The sequence below is a fragment of the Pseudophryne corroboree genome, chromosome 10 (assembly GCF_028390025.1).
Source record: "Pseudophryne corroboree isolate aPseCor3 chromosome 10, aPseCor3.hap2, whole genome shotgun sequence".
NCBI classification, from domain to species: Eukaryota; Metazoa; Chordata; class Amphibia; order Anura; family Myobatrachidae; genus Pseudophryne; species Pseudophryne corroboree.
This window is the reverse complement of record NC_086453.1, coordinates 383,134,749-383,153,052: the sequence shown is the minus strand read 5'-3', so window position 1 is coordinate 383,153,052 and position 18,304 is coordinate 383,134,749. Positions and strand designations below refer to the sequence as shown.

General features: G+C 49.2%; 1 protein-coding gene across 9 annotated transcripts in view; it reads left to right on the top strand.

Annotated features, from left to right (window-relative positions):
• Nucleotides 1–18,304, top strand: part of CASZ1 (castor zinc finger 1) — a 329,303-nt gene that overhangs the window by 293,198 nt on the left and 17,801 nt on the right. For 8 of the 9 annotated variants that reach the window (XM_063943866.1, XM_063943865.1, XM_063943864.1 and 5 more), the window contains 5 exons: nt 1,871–2,392; nt 15,591–16,437; nt 16,827–16,889; nt 17,116–17,206; nt 17,300–17,464. In XM_063943866.1, the coding sequence (XP_063799936.1) occupies nt 1,915–2,392; nt 15,591–16,437; nt 16,827–16,889; nt 17,116–17,206; nt 17,300–17,464 (1,644 nt within the window). In that variant the 5' untranslated portion in view covers nt 1,871–1,914. The remainder of the gene's footprint in view (nt 1–1,870; nt 2,393–15,590; nt 16,438–16,826; nt 16,890–17,115; nt 17,207–17,299; nt 17,465–18,304) is intronic. The other variant, XM_063943863.1, reaches the window with a different exon arrangement.

The window sequence follows — 18,304 nt, the reverse complement described above, 5'->3', positions numbered from 1 at the left end:
TCGGGGTACAGTTTATGGTTACTGGACACGTTTAGGTGCAGTGTTATTGGTGGATATATTGGGTCACAGTTTATGGTTACTGGACATATTTACATGCAGTGTTATTGGTAGATATATCGGGGTACAGTTTATGGTTACCGGACATATTTAGGGGCAGTGTTATTGGTGGATATATCGGGGTACAGTCATTACTGGGTGGTGATTCTTCAGAATGTGATCATAAAGTCCCATGCATCACACGCTTTTAATTTTTCTTTCCTTCTAAATTGGTCTGTTAAATTGTTGTTATATGAACACTTAATTGCGTAGTAGCAATGCCTTACCCTATAACTTAAGACCCACTAAAATCTTGGTATTTAAGGAGAAGTATGTCGTTTGAATATGTATAGCTGTCCCGTGCATCATGGAGAATCGACCACTGGACATATTTAGATGCAGTGTTATTGGTGGATATATCGGGTCACAGTTTAGGGTTACTGGACATATTTAGGTGCAGTGTTATTGGTGGACATATCGGGGTACAGTTTTATTACTGGACATTTTTAGGTGCATTGTTATTAGTGGATATATTGACGTATAGTTTTGGGATTTTCTTTTTGTACAACTCACATCTTGCACATTCGGAAACCAGAAGAGATCTAATATATTACGCTCAGGAAAATTATTCCAGTATAAACTTAAGTAAATATTTTTATGGCTAGCCAGCTGTGGAGTTGTATGGCGTCCCTCCATGCTGTGGTACAGTAGACGACTCGTCCCAGCGTTGGTACAGCATAGGAAGCGTGCTCTGGGCATATGGTGCACACAGGGTGCTATGTAATACAGTCATCAAAGTGCTGATATTGTCTGTGATATCGTAACACGTTCGTGACTCTGTGTGTCTGCAACCAGGTGTCCCAGGATAAGCAGGGACACAGGAGCTTCCCACTACACGTCTTTCCTTTTGTGTTGCTCTCTGCAGCTCTTGGAAGGCTGTCCGTGAGGCAATTAAATTACGCTGGCATTGTTTTAAGAGGAAGTTGTGTGCGTAAATAGAGTAGTTAGGTAGTTTGTGCTGGGAAAAAGATGAAAAAGAGTCAATTTGACAGGCCAGCTTTATGAATGTCTTCCTTATATTGATGTGAAATAAAGGAATTTTTGTTTGGGCTGAATGAAATAAAGCGGGATGTTTATTGTAACTGTGCAATAACAAGCCAGGCTCGTCCAGCCAGTGCACAGCGGCAGGAGCCAGTTAACCCATTGCTGCTACTTGTGCCTGTGACAGACTAAAATGAACTTCATGTACCTTACGTATACACCTATAATCCAGATCACTCGCCCAGGGTGGGTGCCTCCAGGTTGTAGCGGTGGTTTCACAGAACAATCCCAGCAGCAGCAGCGCCTTTCCACTGCAATAAATGCATCCGTTCCTGGCTGGCTGGGAAATCAATTCCTCATAGTAGTGCTGATTTATTTATGACAAAATCTGTCTTCCTGTCCTGATGCGATGATACTTCTCCCCCTTAGCGGAGACCCCACTTGTGTTACAGAAGCTGTCAGTAGTTTAAGTTGTGCAGTAGTTGTGCTGGCTCATTGTCAGCTAATCTAAGCTCCTGTCTGTTTGTTCTGAGCTGTCAGGCTACAGGATTATAGCATTGGGAACAGTGTAGGGGGTCTGACTTATATCAGTGCCACGCTTATAGGAGTGTATACACCATCGATACTACTTCACCAGCCAAAGGCAAGGCATTAGATTAACCCCTTGCAGAAATATGGTATACTGGCTCCAGCTGTTGTGCAAGGATCACTTGGTGTAAGTTATGTTGGGGGTTATAATGTGTGATATATTAGAATATTTACACGTCTCTCTTTCTGTGTTGCCCATATGTAGCTGAAAGAAGTGTTTGCACTGACGGAACCTCAGGAAAGCCGAAGATGGCTGCCAAACGGAAAGGCGGCCTGAAACTAAACGCTATCTGTGCCAAACTGAGTCAGCAAGTTGTATCAGAACAGGGGTCAGATTTAGGAGATACTGAACCTGGACTTGTGGAAAACACTGAAAGGGAGGGGGAACAAAAACGAGATGTGGACCCCAAGGAAAGCCTCAGCCTTGATCAAAGGACTGCAGAGGAAGATAAGCGACGTAGGGAGGTGATAGAGAAATGGGTTAATGGGGAATACACAGATGAGCCTCCTGAAAGGACGAACAAAATCTGTAAGAAAATAGGCTTGGCTGAGCTTCCTCCTGAAGGTGTCTACATGGTCCAGCCTAAGGGGTGCAGCGATGATGAAGACAACACTGACGCATCCAGGGCTTCCCAAGGCAAGAAATACTTGGAGGAGAGAGAATCAGAGAAGACCATCTCCAAGGATGTAGAAACACCTACAAAACTAACCTCAGGGGCCCCCACAGGTGAGTGACATTGTGGTGCTCAAACATCCATTGTGATTGGGCCATTACTTATAGACAGTACAAGAGAGACCTGACTGCCACGTGGCCCCAGTACCACCTCCAGGCCTCCTCATAGTAAGCAGATGATTACAGATGGAGGTGCAGTCTAGTGATGGGATGGTATCACAGCAAGGCCATAATGCCTTTATAGTCAGTTATCTATTATTTACATATAGGATTAGGATTATTTTAATTATCCTGGTGAGGGCACCTTTTCCCCAATACCCATTACAGTCTCATAATTAAATAAGGATATCTGGTTTTCACTTGACTGCGCTCATCCCCTACAGTTTGAGTACTCGTGAAATGATGCAAATGGATACTTATACAGGTTGAGTATCCCATATCCAAATATTCCGAAATACGGAATATTCCGAAATACGGACTTTTTTGAGTGAGAGTGAGATAGTGAAACCTTTGTTTTTTGATGACTCAATGTACACAAACTTTAGTTTAATACACAAAGTTATTAAAAATATTGTATTAAATGACCTTCAGGCTGTGTTTATAAGGTGTATATGAAACATAAATGAATTGTGTGAATGTACACACACTTTGTTTAATGTACAAAGTTATAAAAAATATTGGCTAAAATGACCTTCAGGCTGTGTGTATAAGGTGTATATGAGACATAAATGCATTCTGTGCTTAGATTTAGGTCCCATCACCATGATATCTCATTATGGTATGCAATTATTCCAAAATACGGAAAAATCCCATATCCAAAATACCTCTGGTCCCAAGCATTTTGGATAAGGGAGACTCAACCTGTATAAAGGTGTGTTTTACTTTCACATGTATCAAATATGACACTCAATATAATGAAACAGTGCAGATAATGTTGTGGAACATGAAAAAGGTGGGCTTGTGTGGGCTTTAAAAATCTGTCTTTAGTAATTAGATTCATATAGTTGCAGAGGACGGCGTCCCGTACCTAATATGAATCTAATTACTAAAGACAGATTTTTAAGGCCCACACAGTCCGGTCAGGACTAGAGACATTTCCACTGGAAAATCTATATTTGACTTTTAAAGCAACACAGCCAGATTTAATCATTACATATATATATTTTTTCCAGCCCATTGGCCTTTGTGTCAGAACACACACGCCAAGAACCTAAAGGATTTAATCACCAATTTGAGTGATTAAAGGACTGAGTTAAACAGGTGCTCCCCGTGGAGCACACATTGTGATTACCACCTTTTTCATGTTCCACAACATTATCTGCACTGTTTCATTATATTGAGTGTCATATTTGATACATGTGAAAGTAAAACACACCTTTATATAAGTATCCATTTGCATCATTTCACGAGTACTCAAACTGTAGGGGATGAGCGCAGTCAGGTGAAAACCAGATATCCATATTGAACCAAAGGGCAAGGACACCCTTTTGACTAGCAGCACATCCCATACAGTAAAACCACCCCAGTGCGCAGATTACCTCCTTTTTGTCATAATTAAATAATCTCAGGTTGGAATTCACCTTCCACTCTCTCCACCTGCCTGTTAATCTGCCCTTGAGATGCCACAAAGGGGCTCTGTCACTAGTTCCTTTCCTGGTGCAGTATGCCGGTCAGACAGACAGTTCACCGCCTGCACTCCCTGTCTCTATGTATATACCGGTCAGACAGACAGCTCACCGCCTGCACTCCCTGTCTCTATGTATATACCGGTCAGACAGACAGCTCACCGCCTGCACTCCCTGTCTCTATGTATATACCGGTCAGACGGACAGCACTCCCCGTCTCTATGTGTATGCCGGTCAGACAGACAGCACACCGCCTGCACTCCCCGTCTCTATGTGTATGCCGGTCAGAATGACGGCACACCGCCTGCACTCCCCGTCTCTATGTGTATGCCAGTCAGACAGACAGCACACCGCCTGCACTCCCCGTCTCTATGTGTATGCCGGTCAGACGGACAGCACACCGCCTGCACTCCCCGTCTCTATGTGTATGCCGGTCAGAATGACGGCACACCGCCTGCACTCCCCGTCTCTATGTGTATGCCGGTCAGACGGACAGCTCACCGCCTGCACTCCCCGTCTCTATGTGTATGCCGGTCAGAATGACAGCACACCGCCTGCACTCCCCGTCTCTATGTGTATGCCGGTCAGACAAACAGCACACCGCCTGCACTCCCCGTCTCTATGTGTATGCCGGTCAGACGGACAGCACTCCCCGTCTCTATGTGTATGCCGGTCAGAATGACGGCACACCGCCTGCACTCCCCGTCTCTATGTGTATGCCGGTCAGAATGACGGCACACCGCCTGCACTCCCCGTCTCTATGTGTATGCCGGTCAGACGGACAGCTCACCGCCTGCACTCCCTGTCTCTATGTGTATGCCGGTCAGACGGACAGCACTCCCCGTCTCTATGTGTATGCCGGTCAGAATGACAGCTCACCGCCTGCACTCCCCGTCTCTATGTGTATGCCGGTCAGACAGACAGCTCACCGCCTGCACTCCCCGTCTCTATGTGTATGCCGGTCAGAATGACAGCACACCGCCTGCACTCCCCGTCTCTATGTGTAAGCCGGTCAGACAAACAGCACACCGCCTGCACTCCCCGTCTCTATGTGTATGCCGGTCAGACAAACAGCTCACCGCCTGCACTCCCCGTCTCTATGTGTATGCCGGTCAGACAGACAGCTCACCGCCTGCACTCCCCGTCTCTATGTGTATGCCGGTCAGACGGATAGCACACCGCCTGCACTCCCCGTCTCTATGTGTATGCCGGTCAGAATGACAGCACACCGCCTGCACTCCCCGTCTCTATGTGTATGCCGGTCAGACAAACAGCACACCGCCTGCACTCCCCGTCTCTATGTGTATGCCGGTCAGACGGACAGCACTCCCAGTCTCTATGTGTATGCCGGTCAGAATGACGGCACACCGCCTGCACTCCCCGTCTCTATGTGTATGCCGGTCAGAATGACGGCACACCGCCTGCACTCCCCGTCTCTATGGTTATGCCGGTCAGTCAGACAGCTCACCGCCTGCACTCCCCGTCTCTATGTGTATGCCGGTCAGACAGACAGCACACCGCCTGCACTCCCCGTCTCTATGTGTATGCCGGTCAGACAGACAGCTCACCGCCTGCACTCCCCGTCTCTATGTGTATGCCGGTCAGAATGACGGCACACCTCCTGCACTCCCCGTCTCTATGTGTATGCCGGTCAGAATGACGGCACACCGCCTGCACTCCCCTTCTCTATGTGTATGCCGGTCAGCTCACCGCCTGCACTCCCCGTCTCTATGTGTATGCCGGTCAGACGGACAGCACACCGCCTGCACTCCCCGTCTCTATGTGTATGCCGGTCAGACAGACAGCTCACCGCCTGCACTCCCCGTCTCTATGTGTATGCCGGTCAGACGGATAGCACACCGCCTGCACTCCCCGTCTCTATGTGTATGCCGGTCAGACAGACAGCTCACCGCCTGCACTCCCCGTCTCTATGTGTATGCCGGTCAGAATGACGGCACACCGCCTGCACTCCCCGTCTCTATGTGTATGCCGGTCAGACGGACAGCACTCCCCGTCTCTATGTGTATGCCGGTCAGAATGACGGCACACCGCCTGCACTCCCCGTCTCTATGTGTATGCCGGTCAGAATGACGGCACACCGCCTGCACTCCCCGTCTCTATGTGTATGCCGGTCAGACAGACAGCTCACCGCCTGCACTCCCCGTCTCTATGTGTATGCCGGTCAGAATGACGGCACACCTCCTGCACTCCCCGTCTCTATGTGTATGCCGGTCAGGCGGACAGCTCACCGCCTGCACTCCCCGTCTCTATGTGTATGCCGGTCAGATGGACAGCACACCGCCTGCACTCCCCGTCTCTATGTGTATGCCGGTCAGACAGACAGCTCACCGCCTGCACTCCCCGTCTCTATGTGTATGCCGGTCAGACAGACAGCTCACCGCCTGCACTCCCCGTCTCTATGTGTATGCCGGTCAGACGGATAGCACACCGCCTGCACTCCCCGTCTCTATGTGTATGCCGGTCAGACAGACAGCTCACCGCCTGCACTCCCCGTCTCTATGTGTATGCCGGTCAGACAGGCAGCTCACCGCCTGCACTACCCGTCTGTATGTGTATGCCGGTCAGAATGACAGCACACCGCCTGCACTCCCCGTCTCTATGTGTATGCCGGTCAGAATGACAGCACACCGCCTGCACTCCCCGTCTCTATGTGTATGCCAGTCAGACAGATAGCACACCGCCTGCACTCCCCGTCTCTATGTGTATGCCGGTCAGACAGACAGCACACCGCCTGCACTTCCCGTCTCTATGTGTATGCCGGTCAGAATGACAGCACACCGCCTGTACTCCCCGTCTCTATGTGTATGCCTGTCAGAATGACAGCACACCGCCTGCACTCCCCGTCTCTATGTGTATGCCGGTCAGAATGACAGCACACCGCCTGCACTCCCCATCTCTATGTATATACCGGACAGAATGACAGCACACCGCCTGCACTCCCCGTCTCTATGTGTATGCCAGTCAGACAGATAGCACACTGCCTGCACTCCCCGTCTCTATGTGTATGCCGGTCAGACAGACAGCACACCGCCTGCACTCCCCGTCTCAATGTGTATGCCGGTCAGAATGACAGCACACCGCCTGCACTTCCCGTCTCTGTGTGTATGCCGGTCAGAATGACAGCACACCGCCTGCACTCCCCGTCTCTATGTATATACCAGTCAGACGGACAGTACTTCCCGTCTCTGTGTGTATGCCGGTCAGAATGACAGCACACCGCCTGCACTTCCCGTCTCTGTGTGTATGCCGGTCAGAATGACAGCACACCACCTGCACTCCCCGTCTCTATGTATATACCAGTCAGACGGACAGTACTTCCCGTCTCTGTGTGTATGCCGGTCAGAATGACAGCACACCGCCTGCACTTCCCGTCTCTGTGTGTATGCCGGTCAGAATGACAGCACACCACCTGCACTCCCCGTCTCTATGTATATACCAGTCAGACGGACAGCACTCCCCGTCTCTATGTGTATGCCGGTCAGACAGACAGCACACCGCCTGCACTCCCCGTCTCTATGTGTTTGTGTGAGCGCTTAGACGGTCAGACTGTTAGCTTGCTTGGCTGCGAGTGGCACTGCTAGGCTCATAATTATGCATGAAGATATAAACAGAGCTGTTTAATTATCCTTCACCACATCAGTGACAAAGTAATTAACAAACATTGTGAGATCAATGAGAAGATGTGTGACCTTCACCAGACGCCCATAGGAAAGCATTTCCCTCTATGGGACAAGGTGACTCTGCTCCTTGTGTGCACTCATACAGGCACACACACAAACACACAACTGACTGAGGAAGTACAGTACACACGGCTACTTCTTGTGAGAGCTCTGATCACTCTAGATTCCTCCTCCTTTAGTGTTTTCCTTCCAAATATAGGCAGCTCCTGCTATTTATATATATCTGCCTGAGTCCTGGGTCCCATGACAGCCAACCAAGGGACACTGACTGGGGGAAGCCGCCTCTGCACTGTGTCTTAGCAGAGGGCTATCGCTCCTAATTGCTTTCAGACCACAGACATTTCACATAAATGCCCAGTCCAGAGACTCAGTTTATCTTGCTGTCAATGCACAGAGCTAATCAGTGTTATTAATGATCCTGCTCGTCAGTCTACCACTACATTGATAGTAGTCAGGATGCCTATTGTACAACACAGTGACGGAAAGCCTCGCACACAGTATTGCTTCTCCGCGTTAGAGCAGTCGCGTATTTCTGCTCATCGCAAAGGGCAAACCAGCTGAGATAGAGGAAGAGCCTTGCTGGTGGCTCACAGCGGCGTGCTCGGAGAGAGCGGCATTTGTCATCGCTTAGTGCAGACATTTGGTCAGAGGAAGACTGTAACTAAGGGTGAAGGCGGCAGACGCTGCCCATTGCCATGCCCCATAAAGGACTTTATTCTTGCACCAGCTCACACTTTAGTAGATAAGGCCATTTCTACAAAACCAAAAGTCTATTCACTATCATGATCATTTATACACTGCTCAAAAAAATAAAGGGAACACTAAAATAACACATCCTAGATCTGAATGAATGAAATATTCTTATTAAATACTTTGTTCTTTACATAGTTGAATGTGCAGACAACAAAATCACACAAACATTATCAATGGAAATCAAATTTATTAACCCATGGAGGTCTGGATTTGGAGTCACCCTCAAAATTAAAGTGGAAAAACACACTACAGGCTGATCCAACTTTGATGTAATGTCCTTAAAACAAGTCAAAATGAGGCTCAGTAGTGTGTGTGGCCTCCACGTGCCTGTACGACCTCCCTACAACCCACACAAGTGGCTCAGGTAGTGCAGCTCATCCAGGATGGCACATCAATGCGAGCTGTGGCAAGAAGGTTTGCTGTGTCTGTCAGCGTAGTGTCCAGAGCATGGAGGTGCTACCAGGAGACAGGCCAGTACATCAGGAGACGTGGAGGAGGCCGTAGGAGGGCAACAACCCAGCAGCAGGACCGCTACCTCCGCCTTTGTGCAAGGAGGAACAGGAGGAACACTGCCAGAGCCCTGCAAAATGACCTCCAGCAAGCCACAAAAGTGCATGTGTCTACTCAAACGATCAGAAACAGACTCCATGAGGGTGGTATGAGGGCCCGACGTCCACAGGTGGGGGTTGTGCTTACAGCCCAACACCGTGCAGGACGTTTGGCATTTGCTAGAGAACACCAAGATTGGCAAATTCGCCACTGGCACCCTGTGCTCTTCACAGATGAAAGCAGGTTCTCACTGAGCATATGTGACAGACATGAGAGAGTCTGGAGACGCCAAGGAGAATGTTCTGCTGCCTGCAACATCCTCCAGCATGACCGGTTTGGCAGTGGGTCAGTAATGGTGTGGGGTGGCATTTCTTTGGGGGGCCGCACAGCCCTCCATGTGCTCGCCAGAGGTAGCCTGACTGCCATTAGGTACCGAGATGAGATCCTCAGACCCCTTGTGAGACCATATGCTGGTGCGGTTGGCCCTGGGTTCCTCCTAATGCAAGACAATGCTAGACCTCATGTGGCTGGAGTGTGTCAGCAGTTCCTGCAAGATGAAGGCATTGATGCTATGGACTGGCCCGCCCGTTCCCCAGACCTGAATCCAATTGAGCACATCTGGGACATCATGTCTCGCTCCATCCACCAACGCCACGTTGCACACAGACTGTCCAGGAGTTGGTGGATGCTTTACTCCAGGTCTGGGAGGAGATCCCTCAGGAGACCATCCGCCACCTCATCAGGAGCATGCCCAGGCATTGTAGGGAGGTCATACAGGCACGTGGAGGCCACAGACACTACTGAGCCTCATTTTGACTTGTTTTAAGGACTATACATCAAAGATGGATCAGCCTGTAGTGTGTTTTTCCACTTTAATTTTGAGTGTGACTCCGAATCCAGACCTCCATGGGTTAATAAATTTGATTTCCATTGATAATTTTTGTGTGATTTTGTTGTCAGCACATTCAACTATGTAAAGAACAAAGTATTTAATAAGAATATTTCATTCACTCAGATCTAGGATGTGTTATTTTAGTGTTCCCTTTATTTTTTTGAGCAGTGTATTATAAATTAGGCTAAAAATATCAATATATTAAGAGAAAAAATAGGAAAATACACGTATTAAAGGTGCTGTTCCGAAGTGGCAGCAACGTTCTGTAACATTGTAACTTCTGTGGTTGGTACTTTTTGTTTAGTACAAAATATGGCGACAGATCTAGACCTATCCAAACTGCAAGGCTCCCTCTTCCATCACTTCCTACACACCGTACATTGGCCATGTTCTTACCCTTATTTTTATCATTAGCAGAACAGCAAATCAATCCCCACAATAATCTACATTATTGTAATTAAACAGATAATTAATCCCTGTAAATAATGTGCATTACAGAGTAACCTACCGTATAGTTTTTTAACATTTAGCATCTTACTGACATCAGCATCATTTAGACCAAAACAATCCTGCATAGGAGACCACAAATAGGTTGAAGTTGATGGACAAATTGTCTTTTTTCAACCTTAGACACTACGTTACTATGTTACTCAAACGCCACTCACCGTGTACTAGATTTGCTGGACCGGGACTTTAAATGCACAGGAATTAGTTTTTAAACACTTACAAAGTCGCATGATGACGCACAACAGAACTTGAGAAAAGGCCGCTGCACACTGCCCACAGATGTGCAAAAGCCGCACACCAGATAGATTAGTGTAAGCCAGCATTGTCGTTTTATTCATGCGATGGAATCACACGGGCCCTGGCGCACCCAGTAAATGAGGAGACATCTGTGAGCTGTTTGTTGTGCCCACAACTTGTCAGTCACTTAGTCGCATCTCGTTACAATACCGGCTGGTGGATGTGCCTGAAAGCGGGGTCTTACCTGTATCAGCTGTCGGCAGTGGGGTCATAGCACCTACCTGTGGTGTATAATGAGAGGAAAGACGGAGTACATACAGATATGTCCTCATACATCCAGCCTCAATACACCACACAGCGTGACATACCTGCCGTGGGTGAGCCCCAGGTCCCGGGCGGGATCAGTAAGATTTGCCGATGCACGGGATGCCAGCATTTTGAATACCGACAGCAGCATCCTGTCAGCCCCCCAGTAAGCCTTCTAACCCACCTCTGCCCCCTACCGTAACCCTCCCATGTTGGTGCCTAACTCTCCCTTCCCCGCTGCATAAACCTAACCCTCCCTTCCCCGCTGCCTAAACCTAACCCTCCCCGCTTTGTGCCTAACCCTAACACTCCCTTCCCCACTGCCTAAACCTAACCCTCCCTTCCCCGCTGCCTAAACCTAACCCTCCCTTCCCCACTGCCTAAACCTAACCCTCCCCGCTTTGTGCCTAACCCTAACTCTCCCTTCCCCGCTGCCTAAACCTAACTCTCCATTCCCCGCTGCCTAAACCTAACCCTCCCCGCTTTGTGCCTAACCCTAACTCTCCCTTCCCCGCTGCCTAAACCTAACCCTCCACGCTTTGTGCCTAACCCTAACTCTCCCTTCCCCGCTGCCTAAACCTAACTCTCCCTTCCCCGCTGCCTAAACCTAACCTTCCCCGCTTTGTGCCTAACCCTAACTCTCCCTTCCCTGCTGCCTAAACCTAACTCTCCCTTCCCCGCTGCCTAAACCTAACCTTCCCCGCTTTGTGCCTAACCCTAACTCTCCCTTCCCTGCTGCCTAAACCTAACTCTCCCTTCCCCGCTGCCTAAACCTAACCCTCCACGCTTTGTGCCTAACCCTAACTCTCCCTTCCCCGCTGCCTAAACCTAACTCTCCCTTCCCCGCTGCCTAAACCTAACCCTCCCCGCTTTGTGCCTAACCCTAACTCTCCCTTCCCTGCTGCCTAAACCTAACTCTCCCTTCCCTGCTGCCTAAACCTAACTCTCCCTTCCCCGCTGCCTAAACCTAACCCTCCCCGCTTTGTGCCTAACCCTAACTCTCCCTTCCCTGCTGCCTAACCCTAACTCTCCCTTCCCCGCTGCCTAAACCTAACCCTCTCCGCTTTGTGCCTAACCCTAACTCTCCCTTCCCTGCTGCCTAAACCTAACCCTCCCCGCTTTGTGCCTAACCCTAACTCTCCCTTCCCTGCTGCCTAAACCTATACCTCCCCGCTTTGTGCCTAACCCTAACTCTCCCTTCCCTGCTGCCTAAACCTAACTCTCCCTTCCATGCTGCCTAAACCTAACTCTCCCTTCCCCGCTGCCTAAACCTAACCCTCTCCGCTTTGTGCCTAACCCTAACTCTCCCTTCCCTGCTGCCTAACCCTAACTCTCCCTTCCCTGCTGCCTAAACCTAACTCTCCCTTCCCCGCTGCCTAAACCTAACCCTCCCCGCTTTGTGCCTAACCCTAACTCTCCCTTCCCTGCTGAATAAACCTAACCCTCCCCGCTTTGTGCCTAACCCTAACTCTCCCTACCCTGCTGCCTAAACCTAACCCTTCCCGCTTTGTGCCTAACCCTAACTCTCCCTTCCCTGCTGCCTAAACCTAACCCTCCCCGCTTTGTGCCTAACCCTAACTCTCCCTTCCCTGCTGCCTAAACCTAACTCTCCCTTCCCTGCTGCCTAAACCTAACTCTCCCTTCCCCGCTGCCTAAACCTAACCCTCCCCGCTTTGTGCCTAACCCTAACTCTCCCTTCCCTGCTGCCTAACCCTAACTCTCCCTTCCCTGCTGCCTAAACCTAACTCTCCCTTCCCCGCTGCCTAAACCTAACCCTCCCCGCTTTGTGCCTAACCCTAACTCTCCCTTCCCTGCTGCCTAAACCTAACCCTCCCCGCTTTGTGCCTAACCCTAACTCTCCCTTCCCTGCTGCCTAAACCTAACCCTCCCCGCTTTGTGCCTAACCCTAACTCTCCCTTCCCTGCTGCCTAAACCTAACTCTCCCTTCCATGCTGCCTAAACCTAACTCTCCCTTCCCCGCTGCCTAAACCTAACCCTCCCCGCTTTGTGCCTAACCCTAACTCTCCCTTCCCTGCTGCCTAACCCTAACTCTCCCTTCCCTGCTGCCTAAACCTAACTCTCCCTTCCCCGCTGCCTAAACCTAACCCTCCCCGCTTTGTGCCTAACCCTAACTCTCCCTTCCCTGCTGAATAAACCTAACCCTCCCCGCTTTGTGCCTAACCCTAACTCTCCCTACCCTGCTGCCTAAACCTAACCCTTCCCGCTTTGTGCCTAACCCTAACTCTCCCTTCCCTGCTGCCTAAACCTAACCCTCCCCGCTTTGTGCCTAACCCTAACTCTCCCTTCCCTGCTGCCTAAACCTAACCCTCCCCGTTTTGTGCCTAACCCTAACCCTCCCTTCCCCACTGTCTAAACCTAACCCTCCCCGCTTGATCCCGAACCCTCCCCTTCTATGTGCCTAACCCTCCTTCCCTAGTCCCCAACCCTAATCTTCCCGGCCCTGCAGCCTAACCCCCCCCCCCACCCCCTTCTTTTGCCTAAACCTAATACACCCCCCCTCCTCCCCCGCGCGTGGCAGGATGCCAGTGTGTCCCACTGTCCGGATGATTGGGATGCCGGCTGTCGGTATTGTGATGTCAGCATCCCGCGTGGCTGCCACCTACCTGTCAGGTAGCTAACTCTGCTAACGTTGGGCATCTTTCTTTGCCACAAATTGCATCTTATTTGCAAAACATTGCGACTAGGACACACGAGGAGACTGTGCTGATTAGTGTGATATGACACCTGTATACTGTGTGTGTCTGTCTGTATACAGAGAACAGAACTTGTATTGGAAAACAGCTGCGGCTGCTACCTTGTAGTACTTTGTGTACAGACTCAGAGACTCAGCCGCACACAGATGTATCACATTACTCAGCACAGTCTTCTTGTTCATCTTAGTCACATTGCGTTGTGAATAAGACCCATTATCATCAAAAAAGACGGCCAGCGCTAGCAGAGTCTCACGGGACCTGTCGTGGCGTGCCTGCAGCAAAGCTGTATGGGGACACATCTGTACATGACGGACAAATCTATGTACAGCTAGTGTAACTGACGTTGTATAGGAAGTTCTCTCTCCCAGCACTGTGCATTAGACACGGACAGTCGTAGCAGTGATGAGTATGTAAAGCATTATTATAAAATATCAGTGTGGGAGAAGTCATTCTTAGGGTGTGTAAACACTATGCAATATTGCATACAACCTGGCTGATATCGGTCAGTCCCTTATGATATTGTATAGTGTGTACACCCGCGGGTTGTATGCTGCATCACACGTTTGATTTACGCGCATGTCCGTCACGTGATGCTGCTCACGAGGGCCACCCCCGCCGCTGCTTGTCACAGCCGACATCGGCAAATGTGTATGTACTTACCAATGTTGGGTCCCGTCACGGACGACATTGCATCGTTTGCGATACCGTCCTAATGTGTACATAGCCTCGGTGCCTTTTCTTTTCTACACAAGATAGAGTTACCCGATGACTATGTTCATGGGCCATACCAGCTAAGGTTATGGCATTCATGAACACACTGAACCTAATCAGTCACATGCAAGGTTTAGAGTGGTAGGGCTGTATATGTATCAATAATAAGTATACTGTGATTGCTGAGCGGGCGATACACCTCCCGTAGACATGTAGTCCGTTACCACATTCCGATACACCTCCCGTAGACATGTAGTCCGTTACCACATTCCGATACACCTCCCGTAGACATGTAGTCCGTTACCACATTCCGTCACATCGCCTTGCTCTAGCTCAGGGCGGGTGTAAGCGCTGCTCACTGAGCGGCCGGAGGGATGGCGGCAGTATGATCACACAGATTTCTACAGCTCACAATACGGGGATATAGAATTCCATTATCTCTAGTTGTCCAGAACTGCAAAAGCATCAGGTGTGTACCGCAGCCACCGCTATCCGGATGATAGGTCCACCTTAATTAGGCTGACAGGCAATAGGTCGACCACTAACGGATGACGTGCATTAGATCGACACGGTCACTGTGTTGACAGGTAGCAAAGGTCGACCGGTGTAAATGGTCAACACAGCTACTCTTTCATACTTTACTATCCACGTGGACTATGACTGGGAATTGCCGGAAGCATGGCAAGCGACGATAGCCATGTGAGGGGACGCGGTACACCATCTGGGATTCCATGTGCTGTGACGGTGAAAACATCAAACACAATAAAAAAAGTTGTGTCGACCATTTATCCTGTCGACCTTTTGACCATGTTGACCTTTTCATCAATTCGACCAATAGTAGTACACCTAACCTAATTAGGGTTGACCCTGTGACCCGCGGCCACTGTCCACCATGTGGTTGTTCCTCAGTACCAGCACACGGTACAGTAATGACATTTCTTCTGCCCGGCACGGTGATAGACAGGACTTGGCACGGCTTTCCCTCATACTAGGCCAAGGCAGGAGAGCAGAGACATTTATGAAAACTTTGTTTAATGTACTGAAAAGCCGTCGCTGAGAACATTTAGGGAATTGATTTTCTTGCCATTGATGAACTCCTTTTTATTTTACCACAGTATTAATTACTTTTTTTTTTTTTTTTGACAAATTAATTTAAAAGTCATAAAACCTAGGGAATGAGGCAGATGTGTGTGCGGAAGAGGCTGCAGCAGGCTGTGTGCGCTGTGATTCTGAACATTTCACTCTTTCCACATACAGGAGAAGCGTCCTCGCTCCGGGATTACGCCGCCAACACGATGACTGAATTCCTTGGGATGTTTGGCTACACACAGCCCAATGTCAGGGATGAACTTGCTAAGAAAATCAGCTTTGAGAAAATGAATGCTGCTACCTCAGAGCCCATTTCTGCTGAAGACCCCCTCAGCAAACGAGCCAGGTTCTCTAAATATGAGGAGTATATCCGCAAGCTAAAAGCTGGAGAGAACCTGACCTGGCCAGCACACGTGGTAAAGACTGAAGAACCCAACTCCAAACCTGTACAGAGCAAAGACAGCGCGTCAGCTATGCAGCCAGCACAGCAGCCCCTATCCATCAGAACCCCCGCGCACGAGGCAGTCATTGCGCAAGAGCAGAAAACCACCGTCTTGCCTCTCTCCACGGGCAGCAGCTCTCATATGCAAGGCCTTATGTCTCGAGCTTCCAAATATGACTTTTTTATCCAGAAGCTAAAAACTGGAGAGTCGCTGAGGCCACAAAATGGAAACACTTACAAAAAGCCCTCCAAATACGACCTGGAGAATGTCAAATATCTGCACCTCTTTAAACCGGGTGAGGGGAACCAGGACATGGGAGGCTCTATTGCTTTTAAAACCGGGAAAGTGGGACGTCCTTCAAAGTACGATGTACGTAATATCCAAAAGCTCACTCCATTGAAAGCAGCAGCTGTGGTCCCCACTATCTCCCCCGCTCCTCTGACAAGCACTCCGACCACCCCTGTGCCCGCCTCCGAGCAACCAGTAACATTGCCTTTCAACACTCCAGAGTATATCAAATCAACCTTCTCCAAGACAGACTCCATCACTACAGGGACAGTCTCCACTGTGAAGTAAGTACTTGCTGCTGGCACGGACCTGGTGTATCCCGTTACACACTGCACCAATAGGTAGGATTTCTAACAATGATGGAGTTATTAGGAAAAGGAATGCACAATGCCGGGAGTAGAGGGCTGGTTCAGCGTGTGGGAAATATTTGGGGGCTTGTAGAAGAAGGTAAATAAATCTGTGTCTCTGTATGTGTGGAGGTGATGAGAACACTGTAGGCAAAGCATTAGGAGGAGGAGGAGGAGGAAAGGGGGTTGTCTATAAGTAAATGGTGGATTAAAGTATTCTTGGTGTGGGTAACTAACATCCAGATCCGGGGGGAGTGTGGCACGAGACGGAGCTGGGTAGGGAGCTTAATGGACTCTAACCAGCTCTGCCCTGTCTTTCTCACCAGGAATGGACTGCCCCCAGACAAGCCCCCAGAAGATGTAAATATTTACCAGAAATATATTGCCAGGTAGGAGTGGTTCCTCTCTAACATCTACACTGAGCCCTACACCCGGACGGGTACAGGGAGAGACCTCATACACCGAATGACTGTGTGCGTGTGTGTGGCTTCTACGCATGCCTCGCATTACCTGTGCGGATGTTTACATACAATGAAGTACATTATACACCGCTGCTCCATTCTCTGTACGTCACTTTCCATCTCCTTATCCCTCACTGTCTTATTTTCCTTGCAGATTTTCAGGCAGCCAACACTGTGGCCACATTCACTGTGCGTATCAGTACCGAGAGCACTACCACTGCCTGGACCCCGAGTGTAACTATCAGGTAATGCAGATACTGCTTCCATCTCCCTCTCCGTACACCCCCCCGCAGTGCAGTAGTGTAACCGTCCCCTGCCTTCTTGTGTTCTTTGCTCAGAGATTCACCAGTAAACAGGATGTGATCCGCCATTACAATATGCACAAGAAGCGCGACAACTCTCTGCAGCATGGCTTCATGCGTTTCAGTCCATTAGACGATTGCAGTGTTTATTATCATGGCTGCCATCTAAATGGGAAAAGCACACACTATCACTGCATGCAGGTAAGTATCTTCTTAGCTATGCTGAGGCAGCCAGAAGCATGTTGTCCCGCAATCAGTATGTTACTGCACTATGGGGAACATTTACTAAGCAGTGATAAGAGCGGAGAAGTGAGCCAGTGGAGAAACTTCCACATCAACCAATCAGCAGCTCTGTATCATTTTATAGTATGCAAATTATAGATGTTACTTCAGTGCTGATTGGTTGCCATGGGCAACTTCTCCACTGGCTCACTTCTCCGCTCTTATCACTGCTTAGTAAATGTTCCCCTATGTCCCCTGCTGCGTGGCGGCTGCATTACCCAGGTGACCTCTGTAGGGAAGCATGCAGGGCTAGGTGGATTCTGTTCTCTCCTACCACCGGATCCAGATTCCATCAATGCTGACCAAGCGGAGAACACCAGGCTTTTGGGACTTGCACTAATTATATACAGCATCAAGAGATGATTGTAAAGTTGTGACTTCTCCTGTGCACTATAATAATATATAGTACAACATGCTATATAAAACCAGGCAAGAATTATGCAATATTGGGAAATCGTTTTGCACATTAAAGCAGTAAGAATGAGTGGTTTAGAAAGTAAATGTCGGCCCTGATATCATCACATGTACATATACAGTATCTGGTGTCCAGAGCCGGTAACAGGTTTCCATACAAAGTGTATATGCTTGATACACATAAAGGCAGCACCCTGCTTTATTATAACCCCACCCTGACCCATCATACTGCTCCGGTAACACCCTTCTCCTTCATGCTGCATGCAGGTCCTATCTAGCCCAAATACAGCGGCAACACCCTCTTATATTGTACACAATGGTGACCTGTCTCTGTGCCCCTCTCCT